Source organism: Pleurodeles waltl, chromosome 7 (assembly GCF_031143425.1).
Source record: "Pleurodeles waltl isolate 20211129_DDA chromosome 7, aPleWal1.hap1.20221129, whole genome shotgun sequence".
Taxonomy (NCBI): Eukaryota; Metazoa; Chordata; class Amphibia; order Caudata; family Salamandridae; genus Pleurodeles; species Pleurodeles waltl.
In genome coordinates, this window is record NC_090446.1 from 790,101,940 (window position 1) to 790,126,439 (window position 24,500).

The 24,500-nt window shown below is 43.4% G+C and overlaps 1 protein-coding gene across 4 annotated transcripts in view; it reads left to right on the forward strand.

Moving 5' to 3' along the window:
* Positions 1–24,500, forward strand: part of FBXW11 (F-box and WD repeat domain containing 11) — a 486,480-nt gene that overhangs the window by 97,384 nt on the left and 364,596 nt on the right. For all 4 annotated transcript variants that reach the window (XM_069199326.1, XM_069199329.1, XM_069199328.1 and 1 more), the window contains one exon: positions 3,695–3,920. In XM_069199326.1, coding sequence (XP_069055427.1) covers positions 3,695–3,920 — 226 coding nt within the window. The remainder of the gene's footprint in view (positions 1–3,694; positions 3,921–24,500) is intronic.

Sequence of the window (24,500 nt, forward strand, 5' to 3'; positions counted from 1 at the left end):
CAGGGACAATGGGACGTTCAACAAAGGCAACTGCATATAAGTCATCTAGAGCTGTTAGCAGTGTTTCTAGCATTGAAAGCATTTCAACCGCTAATAGCCCACAAACACATTCTTGTCAAAACAGACAACATGACAACAATGTATTACCTAAACAAACAGGAAGGGACACACTCATCACAACTGTGTCTCTTAGCACAAAAGATTTGGCATTGGGCGATTCACTATCACATTCGCCTAATAGCACAGTACATCCCAGGGATTCAAAACCAGTTAGCCGACAATCTCAGTCGAGATCACCAACAAACACACGAATGGGAAATTTATTCCCAGATACTACAAACTTACTTTCTACACTGGGGAATACCAGAAATAGACCTTTTTGCAACAAAAGAAAACGCAAAATGCCAAAACTTCGCATCCAGGTATCCACACCCTCAGTCCAAGGGCAATGTGTTATGGATGAGTTGGTCAGGGATATTTGCCTACGCTTTTCCCCCTCTCCCACTCCTTCCTTATCTTGTAAACAAATTGAGTCAAAACAGACTCCAACTAAAACTGATAGCACCAACCTGGGCTCGCCAACCATGGTACACAACACTACTAGACCTGTCAGTAGTACCTCATATCAAACTACCAAACAGACCAGATCTGTTAACTCAACACAAGCAACAGATCAGACACCCGAATCCAGCATCGCTCAATCTAGCAATCTGGCTCCTGAAGTCCTCTAGTTTGGACATTTAGACCTTACACAAGAATGTATGGCGGTCATTAAGCAAGCTAGGAAACCTACTACAAGACATTGTTACGCAAACAAATGGAAAAGATTTGTTTATTACTGCCATAATAATCAAATTCAACCACTACATGCTTCTGCAAAAAACATTGTAAGCTATTTATTACACTTAGAAGAAAATGCTAGATTTGATTTTTCTATCAAAATAAATCTCACAGCAATATCTGCAGATTACACATTCAACATCACTCTTTAGAATCCCAGTCATCAAAGCATTTATGGAGGGTTTAAAAAGAATCATACCCCCAAGAACACCACCAGTTCCCTCGTGGAACCTCAATATTGTATTAACACGACTCATGGGTCCACCATTTGAACCCATGCACTCTTGTGACATGCAATACTTAACCTGGAAAGTAGCCTTCCTAATAGCTATCACATCTCTTAGAAGAGTAAGCGAAATACAAGCATTCACTATACAAGAACCCTTTATAAAAATACATAAACATAAAGTGTTTCTCCGTACAAATCCAAAGTTCTTACCAAAAGTTATATCACTGTTCCACCTAAACCAAACAGTGGAACTCCCGGTCTTTTTTCCACAACCAGACTCAGTAGCCGAAAGAGCCTTACATACATTAGACATCAAAAGAGCACTAATGTATTACATTGATAGAACAAAACAATTTCGCAAGACAGAACAATTGTTTGTAGCCTTCCAAAAACCTCATGCAGGAAATCCAATATCCAAACAAGGCATTTCCAGATGGATAGTGAAATGTATTCAGACCTGCTATATTAAAGCAAAAAGAGATTTGCCTATTACGCCAAAGGCGCACTCCACTAGGAAGAAAGGCGCCACAATGGCCTTTCTAGTAAATATACCTATGACAGAAATCTGTAAGGCAGCCACATGGTCTACGCCTCATACATTCACAAAACATTACTGTGTAGATGTGTTAACAACACAACAAGCCACAGTAGGACAGGCTGTATTACGAACATTATTTCAAACAACTTCAACTCCTACAGGCTAAGCCACCGCTTTTGGGGAGATAACTGCTTACTAGTCTATACACAGCATGTGTATCTGCAGCTACACATGCCATCGAACGGAAAATGTCACTTACCCAGTGTACATCTGTTCGTGGCATGAGACGCTGCAGATTCACATGCGCCCTCCCGCCTCCCTGGGAGCCTGTAGCCGTTATAAGTTGATGAAACTTGTACACTTGTAAATATATACTTTTTTTTATACACATTATGTACATACGTACTCACTCCATTGCATGGGCACTCTTACTATATACACAACTCCTACCTCACCCTCTGCGGGGAAAACAATCTAAGATGGAGTCGACGCCCATGCGCAATGGAGCCGAAAGGGAGGAGTCCCTCGGTCTTGTGACTCAAAGACTTCTTCGAAGAAAAACAACTTGTAACATTCTGAGCCCAACACTAGATAGCAGGATAATGCACAGCATGTGAATCTGCAGTGTCTCATGCCACTAACAGATGTACACTGGGTAAGTGACACTTTCCATATATATGTGTGTGTATATATATATATATATGTGTATATGTGTGTGTGTATATATGGAAAATGTCACTTACCCAGTGTACATCTGTTTGTGGCATGAGACGCTGCAGATTCACATGCTGTGCACATCCCGCCATCTAGTGTTGGGCTCGGAGTGTTACAAGTTGTTTTTCTTCGAAGAAGTCTTTTCGAGTCACGAGATCGAGGGACTCCTCCCCTTTCGGCTCCTTTGCGCATGGGCATCGACTCCATCTTAGATAGGTTTTTTTTTCCGCCATCGGGTTCGGACGTGTTCCTTTTCGCTCTGCGTTTCGGTTCGGAAAGATAGTTAGAATCTCGGAAAATTCGATATATATATTAAAAGTACCTTTTCTTTTCAGAAATGAAAACCAATAAGGTGCAGTAAAATTGAGTTGTGTTGTGTACCCGCTGTCTGGGGTTACTAGCCCACAACATCTCACCGCAGTAGGATTTGGTCTTCTGTTTTGCTACTATGAGAGAGTCAAGTGCTACAATGGGGTGTTTGGTTTTCCGTAAAAAGACAATTGCATATTTAGTTCTTGTGAAGGACTTGCATCCTTTACAACTAATAACTCAATTTCTTACAAATCTAAATTTGGTTTCTCTGGTTAAACCTGTACATACATGTGCTCTCCAGGACTAACTGGAAAGCTGCTGTCCCAACACTGACTATTAGTGATTAGAACCTGTGACATGTGCTACAGTTCATACTAAAACAAATATAGTGTGCAATGATCATGGAAAGATGTTAGACTTGAATTGTATTTTGAAAATTGCTGTGATTTTAAATTGGGGTGATCTTTGGGTGTGGTTTCATGACAAGAGGTTAGCTTCTCCTAGCCAAGGTCATGGCACAAGGCTGCAGTTAGTTTTAGAGTTTGCTTCAGGTCCGGGTTCAAGGCATAAGGTTAACATTAGACTTAGGGTGGGGTTAATTTTAGGTAGGCAAGTGACCCCATACTCCAGATTAGAAGAAATATTTCCATTTGTAAAAGTGCTTCCCAACCACTTTCTTGGCTATAAATGTTAATAAATTTGGTGACAATTCACTGTAGAGGACTAGGATAGCAAGTAACCTTTCTGTATAAAGCAAAGTGAGATTTGTATGCACTTAAAAAGCTTTTTGTCTACTTTTTTGCCTCATATATGACACTGTTAGCTTTATTGATCTAATGCAAGAGTAAGATGTGATGGCTTTTTTGTGAGTTTTTTTCAAAACATTTTGAAAAATATACTGCAATAATTTTTTAGCCAATGACCCAGATAACCTAACGATTACAAACTTTTTGTGCTTTCGTTAATGTTTTTCATATTTCATTTTGGCAGTATTCTCAAAGCACTGTTAGCTTTATTTTAAGTTTTTCTTTTTTTTTTACTATCTGCATTTGCATCCTTAGATACAGAATGGACCTTCGGCTGTGATCGTCTCCAGAAAAAGGCCTTCAGAAGGAAATTATGAGAAAGAGAAAGACTTGTGCATAAAATATTTTGACCAGTGGTCTGAGTCGGATCAAGTTGAATTTGTAGAACATCTAATTTCACGAATGTGCCACTATCAGCATGGACTAATAAACTCTTATTTGAAGCCTATGTTACAGCGGGATTTCATTACAGCTTTACCAGGTAATAATGCACATGCAATTACTTGATTCAGTAAAAGATGTTTTTTTTTTTTTTTTCTATATCTGTTGTCCTGAAGACTGTTAACTTCCTTTTTTTTGCTTTCAGTGTCATTCTTACTCCTGTTGTCTTGAGGACAAATACAGTGAGAAATCTGATTTGAGGCCCTTGTAAATGAAAGCTGTAATTAACCTTCAGTAGCAACAGTGGAGGTTACTTCTAAATATTTGTGACAGTTTGTGAGCTCACTACCCTCTTGTACATGGAATTAAAAGTAGCATTGATCTATTTTTCAATGATTGCATTACCTTTCCTGTTGGTGAGTGGAAGTATGGATGCAAAAGGATTTTTAAACCACCAGTAACACAAAGGTAGACCTATACTCCGCTATAAAGCAATTTAACAGTTGTTATACAGCACACCTTAATCAGTTGCCTGTTCTTTTAGCCCTTTGTAGCAGAACCTGTCAGTGGGTGTCCTTTTAGACACAGGGCTGGAGTAAGTCTGCTGTGTAATGACTAGTGACTTTTTCCTGTGGAGAACTTGAGGGGGGGGGGGGTCATGGATCTTGCAGACTGCCACCAAAATTTGTTTAGATTTAATACATGTTTGGGGTGCCCATGCATAGTGGATTAGGTGGGAAGCACCCCCCCCCCCCCCAACCCAGGTCAGGTGGTGTCAGCTGCTTGGGAACACAACCGCCTACATAGTGCTTCAACTGTTACTGCATTTCACATACGCCAGTTTACAATTTTGACTGTGACATAGGGCTGGTGTTTCTGAAATTCTTTGGCTGCGTTTGCAGCAGACGTATATTTATAGGTTGGACTCATTCTTTCTTTAGGTATGGAATAGGAGGTTACCGGCTGGGGTTCTGTATTCAGATGCTTTTTTGAGCTGTATACCACCTGGCACAGAGCCCCTCTTGTCCTAGTGATTCCATTAACCTGTATTCCCTCTAAACTCCCATCCTAGTTCTCAATCTTATGTTCCTGCTGCAGTTCTGGTTTTGGCAATCTTACTTTTTGGACATTCCCACTTTTGCATATTTAAATATTATTCATGATGCCATGCACACCATAATTTCTCTGATACAAACCATATAGTTTTTTCTTTGTTCACTGGTGTTATTCAGTGGTCTGTATGAAGAGTAATTGATGCGTCAGGGGGTGTAGCTTGTGGTTAGCTTGGTATGAATTGAATTGTGAGATTTTCCCGTAGGAGCGCAGCAAAGTATGTGTAGCAGCTACCAGAATGCAACATTGTAGTTTTAGAAGTTATGCTATCTGGCTAAGAACTAAGACAATCAGTGTGAATATTGTATGTTTGAGAAATGAGATACCAAGCTCTTCTGCAAACTGTCCTTTGGGGGAAAAATGGAGGAAAGACCATGCAGTAGCCACTACAGAAACCCTAGTTATGCATAGACCACTAAAACCACAGCGACCGGACTCTTGTCAATACAGTAAAACATAAGGTGATAAGGAAAAAAGACTTTTTGGCCTAGTTGACAAAACTCTTGCCATCTAGATTAGCTGCTCTTCTGTAGCTCCTGGCCCTACTTGTATTTAATATGAGTGTAAAGAGAAGCTGGTATTCTGAAGGAGGGGCAGGAGAACTTCTGTTGGATGTTGGGAGTGGCACCGCACATCCATTCTATAACAGTTAGGGTTAAATAGAAGCACTGCTGCATTACTCTGGCTCACACGTTTGTTGCATTGCCTTTTGACTCATACATCTTGTAGGAAGTTGGCTCTGTATATACTATTTCAAAGTAAGGAATAGTGTGCACAGAGTCCAAGGGTTCCCCTTAGAGGTAAGATAGTGGCAAAAGTAGATAATTCTAATGCTCTATTTTGTGGTAGTGTGGTTGAGCAGTAGGCTTATCAGAGGGTAGTGTTAAGCATTTGTTGTACACACACAGGCAATAAACGAGGAACACACACTCAGACTTACTCCAGGCCCATAGGTTTTTATATTGAAAAATATATTTTCTCAGTTTAAGAACCACAGGTTCAAGATTTACGGTTAATACTTTAAATGTAAGGTACTTCACTTAGATACTTTAGGAACTTTGAATGAAAACAAGATCATGTACAGTCCTTGTAAAAATGGCAATAAGCTATTTTCAAAGTGGGCATAGTACACAAATCAACAGTTCCTGGGGGAGGTAAGTAAAGGTTAGATTAGGAAGTAAGTAAAACACTTACAAGTCTCTGTCCTGGGGCATAGGCAGCCCACCATTGGGGGTTCAAGGCAACCCCAAAGTTACCACACCAGCAGCTCAGGGCTGGTCAGATGTAGAGGTCAAAGAGGTGCCCAAAACACATAGGTGCCTATGGAGAACAGGGGTGCTCCGGTTCCAGTCTACCAGCAGGTAAGTACCTGCTTCCTCGGGGGCAGACCAGGGTTGTTTTGTAGAGCACTGGAAGGGACACTAGTAGGCACACAAAACACACCCTCAGTGGCACCGGGGCAGCCGGGTGCAGTGTGCAAAGCAGGTGTCGGGTTTCATGTAGGAAACAAAGGAGGGACCCGGGGGTCACTCTAGCGGTGCAGGCACGGGGGGCACCTTGGGGCAGCCACCACCTGGGCTAGGCAGAGGGTCGCCTCGGGGTCACTCCTGCATCGAAGTTCGTTCCTTCAGGTCCTGGGGGCTGCGGGTGCAGTGTTGGTTCCAGGCATCGGGTCCCTTGTTACAAGCAGTCGCGGTCAGGGGGAGCCTCTGGATTCTGTCTGCAGGCATCGCTGTGAGGGCTCAGGGGGGTGGTCTCTGGTTACTCAGGGGCTCGCAGTCGCCGGGGAGTCCTCCCTGAGGTGTTGGTTTTCTGCAAGTCGAGCCGGGGGCTTCGGATGCAGAGTGTGAAGTCTCACGCTTCTGGCGGGAAATGTGAAGTCTTTGAAAGTTGCTTCTTTGTTGCAAAGAAGTTGCAGGTTTGGAACAGGGGCCGCTGTTCACAGGAGTTTCTTGGTCCTGTAGTCCAGGGCAGTCCTCTGAGGCTTCAGAGGTCCCTGGTCCCTATCGGATGCGTCGCTGGAGCAGGTTTTCGAAGTTGGAGACAGGCCGGTATGGCTGGGGCCAAATCAGTTGTCGCCTTGCTCCTTCTCTGCAGGCTTGTAGGTCAGCAGTCCTTCTTTCCTCAGGTTGCAGGACTCTGATTTCCTGGGATCTGGGGAGCCCGTAAATACTGAATTTAGGGGTGTGTTTAGGTCTGGGAAGGCAGTAGCCAATGGCTACTGTCCTTGAGGGTGGCTACACCCTCTTTGTGCCTCCTCCCTGTGGGGAGGGGGGCACATCTCTAATCCTATTGGGGGAATCCTCCAAAATCAAGATGGAGGATTTCTAAAGGCAGGGGTCACCTCAGCTCAGGGCACCTTAGGGGCTGTCCTGACTGGTGGGTGCCTCCTCCTTGTTTTACTCATAATCTCCCGTGGACTTGCCGCCAAAAGTGGGAGCTGTCCAGGGGGCGGGCAGTCTAGAGTGAACATCACCCCCACCCACCCACTCCCCCCTTAGTGGCTCAGTGGTGTTGAGGAATGGACTGGTTTGCTGAACAAGAGAATCTGGTGTATGAGGCCCATTCATGCTCCGCCAAGTACAACAAGATGTGGAGCAAGTAGTGAGGAGACTCTAGTCTGGCCCTGATGTAATTGTTGACACAGTAATTATTTGGTTGACCTAAAAGTATGCTCTAGAGGATACACTGCCTGTAATACTTATGTGCAAGAGTGGTTGTGGCAATGTGTATGGTGTGAACATGACTTGTTAACAATTTTTATTGATATCACAGAAAAAAGTTGACCAACTACATCTCACTAATCGCCAGGCGGCCACCATTTCCAAAGCTATATTTGCGTCACTTCTGTAAGGTGCAAGTGTATAACCCAAGCCCTAATGACCATGGGAAACACCATATTGAAACAGGCACCAAAAAGATGAGTGCTTAGCACAGCTAAAAGAAACAGTGCAATGATAAAAATGGAAATGTCAAAATGAGCTTATGATTCAACAAGAGGTCAAAGAAAATGTGTAGTACATCCCCTAACAACCCCACGTACCGTCCTGTAAAATTCGGTGTTTGAAAGATTAGCGTTCAGAATTTCTTCAATAAAATAAGAAAATGACGAACCCAAAGAAAATCTGATGAATAAACCAACAATGGCTAAATAAAAGCAATGCATGTATGTATCCAGGGCCACTAGAATTGTGCAGCATGAGAGGGCCAAGTTATTTAGCATGGTTTAGTAAATTAGGTGTCACGACCAGGCAAATTATGGGGCATAGTGCGGCACATTCTGTAATATTACTTCATTATTTCAACATTTTTAAACTTCATAACATTGTCTAGGTATTGGTTGCACCTAGTTAGTACAATTTTAATATCCAATCATAAGATAAGCCACAAAAATGTGACCAGTCCAGTTTTGCAAATCGACTTTTTAATGCACCGCAACAAGTGTCACTGCACTTTTAGCAAGTTTTGAACTGTTGCGCTAGAAACAGTTTTTTAGTTAAAATCTGCAGATCACGTGACAGGTGGATTAAGTAACAAATGCAGCACATCTATAATTATGCAAAAATTGCAGCAGCCACACAGTTGCATAATTCCAGTGGTACAGCATATATCCTGCCAACAACAGCTTGTCAAACTATGCCTTGTTACTAAAAACGGTTCTCCTGGCTACAAACAAAAATTTAAATAATAAGAAACCTGTCATTTTAAGTATGTCATTAAGACCAGCAGTATATTCAATCTCTTAATCCAAAAGAATTCTGTCTGCAGCAACCTTTTGTCGTCTGTCATCTTGTGCACATCTACCACTTCAATCTGAAATATCAGCTGGCTGTTTCGATTCTTACCAGTGCTGGATATCCTTCAGGATTTAAATTTCATTTGATTGTTGCTTGTATGCTCGGTTTTGCAGCATGAATCTTTTCTGGAGTCGCATGTTGTGCATTATTGCGCCATGTAGTGGTTAGGTCTGGAATTCTCCTGTATTTTGTAGTCTTTTTCTTTTTGTTTGGTTGTCCTCAATGGTTTCTCCATTTGGTGTCCCCTTTTGACGTCATCATGCTTCCTCCAGAAGCTCCCACCTTTGATTGCCATCTTCAGGTTCTTTTTTCTGCTGTTTCGTCTGGAAGGCTACAGAAGGATCTTCAACACAGGAAAGAAGATTGTGACGAAAAGGTGAAAAATTCACCGAAAAGGTTACTGGATTTGCCTACAACACTGATGCAGGAACTGAAGAGGAAGATTAAAGAGGATAGTTTTCAAAAAGTTGATATGAACTTCGGCGAATGCCCGCTCAGAGGGCTCCCTGAAGGGCCTAGATAAAGAAAACACTGTTACAGTTTTGAAAGAACTGCCACTACAAGTTTGCTCAGAAGGATACGCATCCTGTCTGCAACCTCTGCCTCCCTGTTGACCACCTGAATGAGGACGGCAAAGCATGCTCTGTATTTACACTGAAAACACTGAGGGCAAGGGAGAGACAGAAGAGCTCACCACAGCCTGCAGACGACACCATCTTTGAGGAACTTTGTTTAGTACAGAGGAGGACACTGTCGCTGAGGAAGCAGAAGAGATGTTGGACGCACAGTAAAATTCAATGAGGAGCAGGCGACGAAGAAAAAGAGAGGTAGGAGTCCTTTGCAGGGAAAATATCGTCCGAGTCCAAGAAAAGACTCGGGAATAGCAAGGGGGTAGCCACCACACCAAAACACTCACTGCAGGCAGGCATGCCCAGAGAGGAGTCCCACAGATCCCTTGAGGGGGTTTAAAGTGGAGGAAAGACTCCCAAAAAAACCCAAGCCTTTGAAGGACATACGGGATAAAGACACCTCAACGTCGAAAAGGGATGGGTCAAAACCTAACCACCAAAGCTTGACAACCGTAGTTTTGTTGAAAGATCTTTCTGCAAACAAGAAATATTCTAGTCTCGACCACGAAGAACTTGTCACCCAGATGGAAAAGTGAGATAAAACTGGAGGAGGAAATGACTCCACTCCTCCCGAAAAAAAGAGTTCGACAGTGTGTCATGAACTTCGGAATCCCGCAAAAGGCTTAGGCGCACAAGGAATTTGGAGACGAGTGTGTCAAGGAATTGGAACCTCCTCTGACTTCAGAGCCTCAAGAAGAGTATGAAAAACCCTTCTATGAAGAAGAGGAATACCAATTTGTGGAAAGCTTCCAAGGCTCGGAAGCCAAATACACAGACCAATGGCAGGAGTTAGAAATGGACTCCTTAGAGGAAGGAGTGGACACTTAACTCTTCAAGGCTTTCTTCCCCTGATGACATAGGCATGTACAATCAAGCCCTCAACCAGGCAGCTGACAAATTTGGGATTCAGTTGGAAGGAGAAAAGCCTCAATCTTACTTCCTTCTGGGGACTTTAATCCCAACACAGCCACGAAATCAGTTTCTACCGATGCTTCCTTCTGTACTGGACTAGGAAAGGAAGCCTGCCACTTGCAGAGGAGTAACCCCAAGAGCTGAGAAAAAAAGAGAACTCGACAAAGGCTCTAGCTTATATCAAAGGGTCAGTACCAGCAGACTCTATCATTGTCTCAACAGCAAGGAAGAGAGCTCCCCACCTTTCTGAAAAGGAGAGCAAGAAGATGGAGCAGATCCGTCAGAAGGGGACATTTCCAGACCGGGAAAACTCTCTGTCTCTCTGTCTCTCTGTCTCTCTGTCTCTCTGTCTCTCTGTCTCTCTGTCTCTCTGTCTCTCTGTCTCTCTGTCTCTCTGTCTCTCTGTCTCTCTGTCTCTCTGTCTCTCTGTCTCTCTGTCTCTCTGTCTCTCTGTCTCTCTGTCTCTCTGTCTCTCTGTCTCTCTGTCTCTCTGTCTCTCTGTCTCTCTCTCTCTCGGCCTCTCTGTCTCTCTGTCTCTCTGTCTCTCTGTCTCTCTGTCTCTCTGTCTCTCTGTCTCTCTGTCTCGGCCTCTCTCTCTCTCTCGGCCTCTCTCTCTCTCTCGGCCTCTCTCTCTCTCTCGGCCTCTCTCTCTCTCTCGGCCTCTCTCTCTCTCTCTCTCTGCCTCTCAAAGGTACCATCAAACCCTGCACTGGTACCATCGCAGTGAGGCTAAAAGTGGAACATCAATCACCAGTCATACCTACACACCAGTGTGGGTGGATTAAGAATTTTCCTTCAGTAGCAGAGGAAAGTGACTTCAGATAAATGGATTCTAAATTTGATGCAATTCGGATATTACATGGAATTCATACAAATTCCACCAGTAATGAGACACAGGTGAAAATACACTCCAAGAAGGAAACAGCACGGCCCTTTAAGGAAGTGGAAGAATTGCTATAAAAAAATGCTATAGAGAAGAGGGTACCAATACAGGAAATCAACAAGTGGAACTATTCGCCATACTTCCTTATTCCCAAGGTGGATAGCACACTTCGTCCAATTTTAAACTTAAGATTCATAAACAGGTTCATAAATACTTAAACATTCAAGATGACTACACTGCAAGAGGTTATTCCTCAACTACAAAAGGAAGACTTCATGGAAACTATAGACTTAAAGGACGCTTACTTGCACATTCCCATGAATGCACGCCACAAAAGATGTCTGCGTTTTATGGTGAACAGGAGTCACGATCAGTTCACAGTACTGGCTTTTGGAGTAAAATCTGCTTCAAGGTTATTCAAAAAGTGCTTGGCAGCAGCACACCTCAGAAGAAAGGGTATTATTGCATAACTGTACCTAGACGATTGGCTGGTCAGAGCAGACTTTTCAGAAAAATGCAGCATTCACATATAACAGGTAATAAAGACAATATTCACTTTAGGATTCTCAATGAATATAGAGAAATCATCCCCACAGTCAGAAAAGGATTTTTTTTGGTGGGGGGGGGGGGGGGGGGGGGTTTAGGTGGGTTTTTTTTGGGTGCAAGAATACATTCCATTCACTGGAAAGTATTTCCAAATGAGAGGAGAACTCAATCACTGATGACAGAGACTAACCAATACCGGAAGAGACAATCTCTGACAGTCAGGACAGTATGGAAGCTACTGGGGAAGAAGGCATCATGCATCCCCTTAACCCCATATGCAAGACTTCACATGAGACCATTAAAGGAACGGCTTTAAACTCGATGGTCACAAGTGACAATGAGTTAGGAAGATATAGTGGTTGTCAGTCAAAGAGTAGAAACGGAGATAGGGTGGTGGAAAAGAGCAAATATAATGCAGGGAAGCACATTTCAACAACCAACCCCTTTAATAACAGATGCCTCACATATAGGATGGGGAGCCCGTATGAACTCACTGAAGGTCATAGGACTTAGGAACGAGGAGGAGACAGTCCAGCTCATCATCATTATCCTACAATTGAAAACTGTGTTCCTAGCCTTAAAAGCAAATGCTTTTAAGAGGCAGTTATCAGGTCAATCAGTGTTAATTCATACAGACAACACTACAACAGTGTTCTACAGCTGCAAACCAGGGGGAAGACAATCTAGTGCCTAAAAGATTGTTGTCGAAGTCCACTTTCCCAACAAGCCTTTTAACAAGTTGTCTCCTTGTTAGAAGACGCTGTTTCTTGCACCTCCAAAATAGTTTATGTAATACTCTGTTATAAATCATGAAGTTGGCGAATTAAGTGTGTGAAGTATTGGCCACAATTCTGATGACATTGCATCTTCATTTGGTAGTGGTTCCTTAATATGTGCTAGATTAAGCATCTACAGTAGTCCTATTGTTCATTACTGTTGAATAACCAGAGCTAAATTAGCAGCATGGGACCTTCGAAACATGTCACTTGGGTTTCAGTCCAAATAAATTTGCACTCCACCAATTGTGTGATGTTTCTAAGGTAGATTAGCCAGTTTTCATTTTCTATTGGTACTGTCTTTGACTTTCTATGTCTGGTTGACTTTTGCTGTGGGTAGATTTGCAAAATCCCTGTGTAGATCTCTTCTTTTAGTGCTATATTTCCCCGAATTTTCATAAATTTGCAGTTTCAAGATGTCAAGATATAGGCATATGTAAAGTGAAATTGTATTGGTCTAAAGGGAACTATCAACGGTCTAGTCAACGGTGCACCCCCACCAAGGGCAGTGGAGCTATACTGTGGGAAGGCATCTGCCAAAGGTGGCTCAACTGGTACAGCTTAATACTGAAGACACGGTGGAGTTGTTACAACTTAATCCAGACAAAAGACAAATACAGCTCAAGATTTTGTTATTGAGCCTCTGTCTTCTCTACCCAGTGTTCTCTCCCTTTGTATCTCCAGATGCAGTGCACTTTTACCATGTGGAAGGCCTGCACTATGGAAACTAGCGTAATTAGAATCATATTGATCCAAAAATACAATTCTTTTCAGTTGCCACAGCCATGGTTTTGCACTGGTATTTTTTTGTAGGCATATTAGGGCACAAGCAGCATATACCGCAAGATTAATTATTTCTTTAAAGTTAGATCCATTCTGTTAACTATTATTGCCAGTTTACAAAGACATATTCACTAATGGGACCAAACCTTTCTCTAGCTTTTCCATACATGTTACTTTAACAGGCTTTCAATCTATATACTGTAAATCCTTTATATTCTTTTTGCCAGTATGTTGTGTTTAAACAGTACAGTCCTTTCTAGCTGTCACTAGAGAGCCTTGGCCGTTATTCCAAACAAAGTTCCTGAAAATAAGCTTGTTTTCTTTTTTCTATGGCTACTCAGTTCTGGGCATTTTTTCTTAGTTAAATACATTTTTAGAGGTAGGTGCATAATATATTAGCAACTGCTGTCTTGCATAACTGAATCAGCAAAGATGTAAATCTGAAGTTAGTAGGTGTTCGATAGCAAACGATTGACTGGTAAATTTGCTCTGATGCCTTATATGTGAGAGTATTGCACCTCTGATGCTTGCATCAGTTCTGAAGAGTTATTATTTCTCATGCTTTGCAGATGGGTGTACTAAAGTTATGTTGTCAGTATTTCTATAGAGTTCACCGGTCAATTGTATAACCTCCAGGAGGTATGGGTTGCGTGTGTCAATTCCCAGTGCATCTTTATTTTAAATTGTTATGTTTTTTTAGGAGAGTAAGAAGAAACACATTCTGAAAGGGGAATATTGAGAGAATATTGTGAAATATTGAGACTTTACTGGAATTGACCTCTTATGACGCTTGTCATTTGTATACTTCCTGGTCGAATGTTGATAATAAAAAGCTATTTAACTGAAGTTTTGCAGGTCGTTCCCCCTGGTATAACTGATGCATGGGGCAAACAGGAAGCCTTCCGAATTGGGGACATGTGGTCACTGTGATCAGTCTCATATTTATAGCCTAGCCAAATGGAAGTAATCAAGTTGCAACTGTCATTAAGTGTTTCGTGGAATTTGTTTTCTTTAGTTGCCTCTAGCATTCTACTGCTGCAAGCAGTTCATTAGTCATTGGCTTCTGATCTACAATCAAATCTGTTAAGGACAGTAATGTTTGCTTTTAAAGTCTGCTACGTCTAAGTCAACCATGTTAAGGATACCAAAAGCTTGAATGTCCATTGGTGGTCATTCACCAGTAAACATATGCCCCATTTTAATGGAATTAAATATTCAAACTAAGAATTATGAATGTTTTGTTTTTATTTGTATAGTCCACTGAATGATGAGCTAACTACCATTGAGGGATAAAGAAAGACGGAGGATGGCAGGGAGACTAAAAACAAAACTGCAAATTAACCTTTGATGAATGTTTTATAGGAATAGCCAGTATTCATTGTTTTTACGAAAGCAATGAGCAGGACCTTGGACCTAGTTCCCTGACTAAACTTGTTCATCATGGCAGGCCCCACAACAGAGACCCTTCTCCCTATACAGACCGTGTTGCAAGTGTAGTGATCCAGGTGTGATGCATTAGTCTGTTGGTAGCATATTTTTAGGCAGCACTAGGTACCCGCTTATAAGTCCGAGCACTTGCAATACTGTTCTCGGTTTTACACGCAAAATATGAAAGCAGGTTCAGTATGGTCATCTTTAAGTTTAAAATGGTGACTAGTAGGGATGAATACAGTGCATTCTAATACTCTGGTTTGGCGTTATTCAAGGCATCTGTGGTCATATGGCATTGATCTACAAGGCTTTACTTGAAACAAAATGTTAAACTGCTTCTCCCCTGTGAGTATTAAGGCTCATATCGAACACTAGTAGCCCAGTCATTTCTGCCGCAATTTGGCAGTCTGGGCCACCCTAGTAGAATAATCAAACTTTAAAATGATCCTGGGGATCCCTGAGATAACCAACATACATTGGAAGTATTTCAAAGGACTGTTATATGTTTTACCAAGGCACCTGAACCTCGATTCCGAGATAAACCTCTGTGTGTGTGTGTGTGTGTGTGTGTGTGTGAGGTATATAAATAATATTACAATGCAATTCAATACAGTACACATGCTATGCATTATTCCGCCATCTAGTGTTGGGCTTGGAGTGTTACAAGTTGTTTTTCTTCTAAGAAGTCTTTTCGGAGTCACGGGATCGAGGGACTCCTCTTTCTTTCAGTGCGCATGGTCATCTACTCCATTGTTTGTTTTCTTTCCGCTGTTGGGTTCGGACGTGTTTCCTCTTGCTCAGAGATTTCGAATTGGAAACTTTAGAAAACTCCCTTAATCGTCGATATTGTTTCAATTGCGTTTCCACCTGGCCTCGAACCGATCGTACCGTCCAAAACTAGATTTCGCCCTTCTGGGCACGTGTGCCGACTCTGGCCTGTACGGGCCTACCGCGTCAAAGCCTGATGGATCGGACTCATTTCGATTTTGTCCTCAATGCCACGCAAAATTTCCCTACACAGACCAATACCTGGTTTGTAATCTGTCTCTTTCTCCCGATCACAAAGGAGAAGATTGTGAGGCCTGTCTGTCTATTTCGATCCTAGAAGACCCTGCGTGATAGGAGAGCCAGAAGTTTGGAAATGGCATTGAAGAGTACGGAACATCTTGACATGGAGGAAGAACAGGGGCGGACAGCGGTCTTCATCAGAGACACCGACCCTGAACAAGAATCTGAAGACGATCGGCCTATCACTGCTGGACAGCATGTGAGTACGTCTGCCCCTAGACCCACATATAAAAAATCATTGAAGGCCTTGGGTACACCACTGCCAGAGAGCCATGGTTCGACCCGAAAAAAGACTCTTGTCGACCAACCTTTGGGTTCAGCGCCGAAAAAGGCCACTCCTCCGTCAGTATCGGAGGCGAGTAAATCCATTAAGAGTTCTGCTTCGGACTTGAGCAAGCGTCCTCACTCCTCAGAGTTGAAGCTTTGACGCCCTGCTTTGGAGCCAAAACAACAACTGGCTGCATTTTCGGGACCGAAAAAGCTTCCACTTTTCGGGACCGAAAAAGCTTCCACTTTTCGGGACCGAAAAAGCTTCCACTTTTCGGGACCGAAAAAGCTTCCACTTTTCGGGACCGAAAAAGCTTCCACTTTTCGGGACCGAAAAAGCTTCCACTTTTCGGGACCGAAAAAGCTTCCACTTTTCGGGACCGAAAAAGCTTCCACTTTTCGGGACCGAAAAAGCTACCACTTCAAAAAACCAAAAAAAAAAAAGCTTCCACTTTTCGGGACTGAAAAAGCTTCCACTTTTCGGGACTGAAAAAGCTTCCACTTCAAAAAACCAAAAAAAAAAAAGCTTCCACTTTTCGGGACTGAAAAAGCTTCCACTTTTCGGGACTGAAAAAGCTTCCACTTCAAAAAACCAAAAAAAAAAAAGCTTCCACTTTTCGGGACTGAAAAAGCTTCCACTTCAAAAAAAAAAGCTTACACTTTTCGGGACTGAAAAAATCTTATTCAGAAAGCAAGGACTTTGGAGTCATCTTAAACAGAGCTCAAGATCACTGTATGAAGTATCTTCTAGACTTTCTGATGAGGACATTGAGATTCAGCCTTTCCTTGAGGTTATGGATGAAAGACAATCCAGGATTCACATCCATAAAGAGACTGGCAGAATAGTTACTGCACCTCTTCTACAAACCAAAAGGAAGCTGGCCTTTCAGGAACAATTAGACACTGCTCAACCACCAGCAAAAAAATTATAAACAGAAGGAGAAGCCAGTACCTGCCTGTAGGAAGTTGGCTCTGTATGTACTATTTCAAAGTAAAAAATAGCATGCACAGAGTCCAAGGGTTCCCCTTAGAGGTAAGATAGTGGCAAAAAGAGATAATCTAATGCTCTATTTTGTGGTAGTGTGGTCGAGCAGTAGGCTTACCAGAGGGTAGTGTTAAGCATTTGTTGTACACACACAGGCAATAAATGAGGAACACACACTCCAAGACAATTCCAGGCCAATAGGTTTTTGTATAGAAAAATATATTTTCTTACTTTATTTTAAGAACCACAGGTTCAAGATTTACAATCAATACTTCAAATGAAAGGTACTTCACTTGGGTATCATAGGAACTTTGACACAAGTCAGCACAAAAAGTACACCCTCGGCGGCCGGGTGCAGAGTGCAAACAGGCGTCTGGTTTGCAATGGAGTTCAATGGGAGACCCAGGGCCCTCTTCAGCGAAGCAGGCAGGCAAGGGGGGGGGGGGCTCCTCGGGGTAGCCACCACCTGGGCAAGGGAGAGGGCTACCTGGGGGTCGCTTCTGTACTGGAGGTCGGATCCTTCAGGTCCTGGGGGCTGCGGGTGCAGTGTCTTTACCAGGCGTCTGCTTCTTTTGAAGCAGGCAGCCGCGGTCAGGGGGAGCCTCTGGATTCCCTCTGCAGGCGTTGCTGGGGGAGCTCAGGGCGGTCAACTCTGGCTACTCACAGGGTCGTAGTCGCCGGGGAGTCCTCCCTGTAGTGTTGTTTCTCCACAAGTCGAGCCGGGGGCGTCGGGTGAAGAGTGCAAAGTGTCACGCTTCCGGCGGGAAACGTGTGTTCTTTAAAAGTTGCTTCTTTGTTGCAAAGATGTTTCTTCTTTGGAGCACAGCTGCTGTCCACTGGAGTTCTTGGTCCTTTTAGATGCAGGGTAGTCCTTTGAGGCTTCAGAGGTCGCTGGACCCTGTGAAATGCGTCGCTGTTGCAGTTTTTCTCAAAGTGGGGAGACAGGCCGGAAGAGCTGGGGCCAAAGCAGTTGGTGTCTCCGTCTTCTCTGCAGGGCTTTCAGGTCAGCAGTCCTTCTTTGTCTTAGGTTGCAGGAATCTAGTTTCCTAGGTTCTGGGGAGCCCATAAATACTGAATTTAGGGGTGTGTTTAGGTCTAGGAGGGCAGTAGCCAATGGCTACTGTCCTTTAGGGTGGATACACCCTCTTTGTGCCTCCTCCCTGAGGGGAGGGGGGCACATCCCTATTCCTATTGGAGGAATCCTCCAAAATCAAGATGGAGGATTTCTAAAGGCAGGGGTCACCTCAGCTCAGGGCACCTTAGGGGCTGTCCTGACTGGTGGGTGACGCCTCCTTGTTTTTCTCATTATCTCTCCTGGACTTGCCGCCAAAAGTGGGGGCTGTGTCCAGGGGGCGGCCATCTCCACTAGCTGGAGTGCCCTGGGGCATTGTAACACGAAGCCTAAGCCTTTGAGGCTCACTGCTAGGTGTTACAGTTCCTGCAGGGGGGAGGTGTGAAGCACCTCCACCCAGAGCAGGCTTTTGTTTCTGTCCTCAGAGAGCACAAAGGCCCTCACCACATGGGGTCAGAAACTCGTCTCTCAGCAGCAGGCTGGCACAGACCAGTCAGTCCTGCACTGAACAATTGGGTAAAATACAGGGGGCATCCCTAAGATGCCCTCTGTGTGCATTTTTTAATAAATCCAACACTGGCATCAGTGTGGGTTTATTATTCTGAGAAGTTTGATACCAAACTTCCCAGTATTCAGTGTAGCCATTATGGAGCTGTGGAGTTCGTTTTTGACAGACTCCCAGAATGGCTACCCTGCACTTAAAATGTCTAAGGTTTTGCTTAGACACTGTAGGGGCATAGTGGTCATGCACCTATGCCCTCACCTGTGGTATAGTGCACCCTGCCTTAGGGCTGTTAGGCCTGCTAGAGGAGTGACTTACCTATGCCACAGGCAGTGTGAGGTTGGCATGGCAACCTTAGGGGAGTGTCTTGTCGACGTAGTCATTTTCTCCCCACCAGCACACCCTAGCTGGCAAGCAGTGTGTCTGTGCTGAGTGAGGGGTCCCTAGGGTGGCATAAGACATGCTGAAGCCCTTAGAGACCTTCCCTGGCATCAGGCCCCTTGGTACCGGGGTACCAGTTACAAGGGACTTACCTGGGTGCCAGGGTTGTGCCAATTGTGGAGACAATGGTACATTTTAGGTGAAAGAACACTGGTGCTGGGGCCTGGTTAGCAGGGTCACAGCACACTTCTCAGTCAAGTCAGCATCAGTATCAGGCAAAAAGTGGGGGGTAATTGCAACAAGGAGCCATTTCCTTACACATACTTCTCCCCCTCATTCACCACAACTTACTTTTTCGCCTCCACCCACTAGACCACCACCTTTACCTTCACCAACTTATTTGCAGTATTCACATGGTGATGCAGTTGATCCTTGGGATCTATACGACCCAGATCCTATACCTGACAATGACCCTGATTTATACCCTTCTCCACCAGAGGACACTACTGTATATACGCAGGTTGTTTCCAGGGCAGCAGCATACCATGGGGTGCTTATGCACACTGAGCCCCTAGAAGAGGATTTTCTGTTTAACACTCTATCCTCCACCCACTCAAGATATCAATGCCTTCCTATTCTATCTGGCATGGTTAAACATGCAGATAAAATATTTAGTGAGCTAGTCAAAACTAGAGTAATAACTCCACTCATTGATAAAGTATAAACCTGCTCCTACAGACCATGGTTATATTGCACACCTAGTTCCTCCAGACTCAGTGGTAGTAAGTGCAGCTAGAAAGGTGCTCCTCCCCCTGACAAGGAGAGTAGGAAATTCGATGCTGCTGGCAAGAGAGTGGCCACACAAGCGGCCAACCAATGGCGAATTGCCAACTCTTAAGCCTTGCTAGCGAGGTACGATGGAGCCCAGTGGGACGAGATGCAGAAACTTCTTCAGCACCTCCCAAAGGAACACCAAAAAAAGGGCACAGTAAATTATATTAGAGGGTCGGGCCATAAGCAATAATCTGTTACGGTCTGCCCTTGATGCTGCAGGTACAGCAGCTAGAAGTGTCAATACTGCCATTACTATGCGTAGACATGCGTGGCATAGTTCTTCTGGTTTTAAGCCAGAAATCCAGCAGGCAGTGCTCAATGTATCTTTTAATAGGAAGCGTTTGTTTGGTCCTGAAGTCGATACAGCCATAGAAAAAGTGGGGGAAAGACTCAGACACTGCCAAAGCAATGGGAGCATTATACATAACACCCTATAGAGGCTCTTTCGCATACAACAATTAAGGGGAGGATTCAAGGCACAATCCACTGAGGCTTCTATCTCCCAGGCAAAGCAAGGGCAACAACAGCAGCAATACCAGAGAGGGGGATTTAGAGGGTCTTACATGTCTTTCCATATCTAGACGATTGGCTAATAAAATCAAGCAATTTTATACAATGCCAACAACACACTCAATACGTAATAGAGACCCTACATACACTAGGGTTAGCTCAATTACCAAAAATCCCATCTTCAGCCAGCACAGGTGCAACCTTACCTAGGTGCTATTTTAGGCCTTAGCCTACTCAAATACACAAAGGATACAAGCTTTCCAAAATCTCATACCACAAATACAGCCAAATCAACAATACACTGTAAGATGTATCTTGAAACTATTAGGAATGATGGCATCCTACATAGCAATAGTACCACATGCAAGACTAGACATGGATACTACAACAGTGCCTCACAGCAATGGTCTCAATGGTGGAATCTCAGCAATTTAATGAAGGGTCGGTCATTTCAAGACCCTGTGCCTCAGACCACAATAACAGATGCATCAATGATAGGTTGGGGAGCTCGTCTCAACAACCTTACCTTTCAAGGGGAATGGGATTCAAAACAACGAAATTTTCACATACACCATTTAGAATCATTAGCTGTGTTCCTTGCCCTAAAAGCGTTTCAACCCCTTCTCAAACACAAGATTATTCTGATAAAAACAGATATGACGACCATGTATTACCTGAAGAAACAAGGCGGGACACGTTCATCTCAGCTGTCCCTTCTAGCCCAAACAATATGGAAATGGGCAATTCACAATCATCTATTAGCAGAATACATTCCAGGAATACACAATCAGCTAGCGGATCTCCTTAGCAGGACGCACCAACAGACACTCGAATGGGAGATTCACTTTCAGGTATTTCAAAGGTACTTTGAAAAGTGGGGAACACCAGAAATAGACCTATTCACAACAAGAGAAAATGCAAAATGCCAAAACTTCACATCCAGACATGCTCTATCCAAGGGCAATGCTCTATGGACCAACGGGTCAGGGATATTTGCTTACGCTTTCCCCCTCTCCCACTACTTCCCTTTCTAGTCAACAAACTACATCAGACCTCTCTCACCATGATACTCGTAGCCCCAATGTGGGCAGGACAACATTGCTACACCCCACTCCTAGACCTGTCCGTAGTTCCTCACTCCAAACTTCCAAAAAGACCGGATTTGTTAACACAAAACAAAGGACAAATCAGGCATCCAAACCCCAGTGCCCTCAACTTAGCGATTTGGCTCCTGAAGTCATAGAATTTGGATATTTGCAACTTCCATTAGAATGCATGCAAGTGCTCAAGCAGGCACGTAAACCTACAACTAGGCAATGCTATGCTAACAAATGGAAAATATTTGTTTACTATTATCAATCTAAAAATACGGATCCACTTACAGCATCAATACAAGATACTGTATGCTATCTACTTTATTTCTAGAAATCAAATCTAGCTTTCTCATCCATTAAAATCCATTTTACGGCAATATCCGTATACTCGGACTATTCAACATACCTCTTTTAAGAGTTCCAGTTATGAAAGCCTTCATGGAAGGATTAAAACATATTATTCCCCCTAGAACACCACCTGTTCCTACTTGAAATATAAATATTGTACTCGCCAGACTCATGGGCCCACCTTTTGAACCCATGCATTCTTGTGAAATTCAATTCTTAACATGGAAGGTTGCCTTCCTAGTAGCCATTACCTCATTGAGAAGTTAGTAAAATACAAGCATTCACTCTTGAAAAACCTTTTTTCCAAGTACACACATAAAGTTGTACTTAAAACAAATCTCACATTTCTGCCAAGTGGTATCACCTTTTCATATAAACCAAACAGTGGAATTGCCAGACTTCTTTCCACAGCCAGACTCAGTTGCAGAAAGAGCCTTTCATACTCTTGACCTCAAAAGAGCTCTAATGTATTATGTAAATAGAACCAAAGAATTTAGAAAAACAAAACAACTTTTTGTTGCCTTTCAGCAACCATATAAAGGCAATCCTATCTCTAAGCAAGGGTTAGCCAGATGGATTGTTAAATGTATACAAACATGTTACATTAAGGCAAAAAGACAACTTTTAATCACACCTAAAGCACATTCCTGAAAGAAAGGTGCATCTGTGGCGTTCTTGGGAAACATACCAATAGCCGACGTTTGTAAAGCTGCCACATGGTCTACTACTCATACATTTACAAAACATTATTGTGTAGATGTACTTTTAAAGCAACAGGCCAATGTTGGTCAAGCTGTCTTAAAAACATTATTTCAAACAACTTCAACTCCTACAGGCCAGCCACCGCATTTTTGGGGAGCGTAACTGCTTTGTAGTCTATGCATAGCATGTGTATCTGCAGCTACATATGCCATCTAATGGAAAATGTCACTTACCCAGTGTATATCTGTTCATGGCATGTAGTGCTGCAGATTCACATGCACCCTCCCTCCTCCCCGGAAGCCTGTAGTCATTGCAGTTTTTCCATTTTTATTGTACATATGTCGATACATTTGCATGGACATCTATTCTTATTTACTAATTCTGTACAACATTTATATTACTATTCTCTATCACTCCTTCCTACACCCTTTTGCGGGAAAACAATCTAACAATTTAGTCTATGACTGTGTGATATGACCGAGAGGAGTCACCACTCGATCCCGTGACTCCAAAAACACTTCTTCGAAGAAAAACAACTTGTAACACTCCGAGCCCAACACTAAGTGGTGGAATAATGCATAGCATGTGAATCTGCAGCACTTCATGCCACGAACAGATGTACACTGGGTAAGTGACATTTTCCATATTAACTGTTCAATGGCAAGTGTAACTGCAGATATTCATGCTGTGCATATATCGCCATCTAGTGTCTGGCTCAGAGTGTTACAAGTTGTTTTTCTTCGAAGAAGCTATTTTTCCCAAGTCACAGGATCGAGTGACTCCTCCTCTCGGTGATAATGCGCATGGGCATCAACTCCTTCGTTAGATTGTTTTGTTTCCGCCGTCTGTTTCGGACGAGTTCCCTCTTGCTCCGCGATTTTTGGTTCGGAAATTTTCTGAACTTTCTATCCTTTCTCTTACCCTCAGTATTGTTTAGAGCAGAGGTCTTCAAACTGGGGGGCGGGCCCCCCTAGGGGGGCCTGTAGTGATCCCAGGGGGGGCCCCAGACTCTGGCCAAAATAAATATTATACAGATAACAGGCCTTTGTTTTAAGCAGAAGCATGTTTTTGCATTTTAAAAGGTAACAGTACTTAACTGCAATGTTTAAATAGGTTTAGACATATTTAAACATTGCCATGTTTATAAAATAATTGTGAAAAATTCTGAGGGGGGGCCGACTGAGGTTTATTTTTCAAATGGGGGGGCGCAGCATTAAAAAGTTTGGAGACCTCTGGTTTAGAACACAGTTTCCTTCTGCACTCGATCCGATCGTACAATCGGGATCAATTAAACACCCTTTCGGGCACCCGCGCCCTTCTCCGGCCGTTTCGGGCCAACTGCATCATAGACTCCTGGATCAGACGCCATTCCGATTCTCTCCTCGGTGCCATGCCAAGTTTCCATACACCGATCAGTACTTGGTGTGTGATCTCTGCCTTTCTTCAGACCATCGAGAAGAAAGTTGCAAGGCATGTCTTTTCGATGGAAGAAAACCTTACGGGATCGAAGGGCAAGACTGCTGGAGATGGTGTAGAAATTCAGAGCCCACCTCCAACATCCTTGGTGAAGAACAGGCACAAATGGCAGTCTTGATTCCGACTCAGAGCAGGATTCAGAGGAGGATAGCCAGCCTATATCTGCGGCTCAGTACATGAGTACACAATTCCCAACCCCAGTAAGTAAAAAACCATGCAAGTCCTTGGGTTCATCACTGTTTCTTAGCCATGGTTCCACCTGAAAATAAACGATCGTCGACCGACCCTCCGGTTTGGTGCCAAAAAAGGCTACCACACCTGTTTCGGTGCCTGGGTCTAGCCAAAAGATGCAGGCTTCCACCTCCGAACCAAGTCGGTGCCCTGTTAATTCAGAGCCGAAAAAAGAGTGCTGTGCTTCAGAGCCGAAACATTGAAGTCCATCTTCAGAGCCAAAAACATCTTCCTATACAGAGGAAACAGGACTTTCAACTCGAATGAATCATGTTGTTAGGAAACTTACAGAACATTCCTTTAAAAGCACAGAACATGCTTTAAAACAACAAGGGGATGA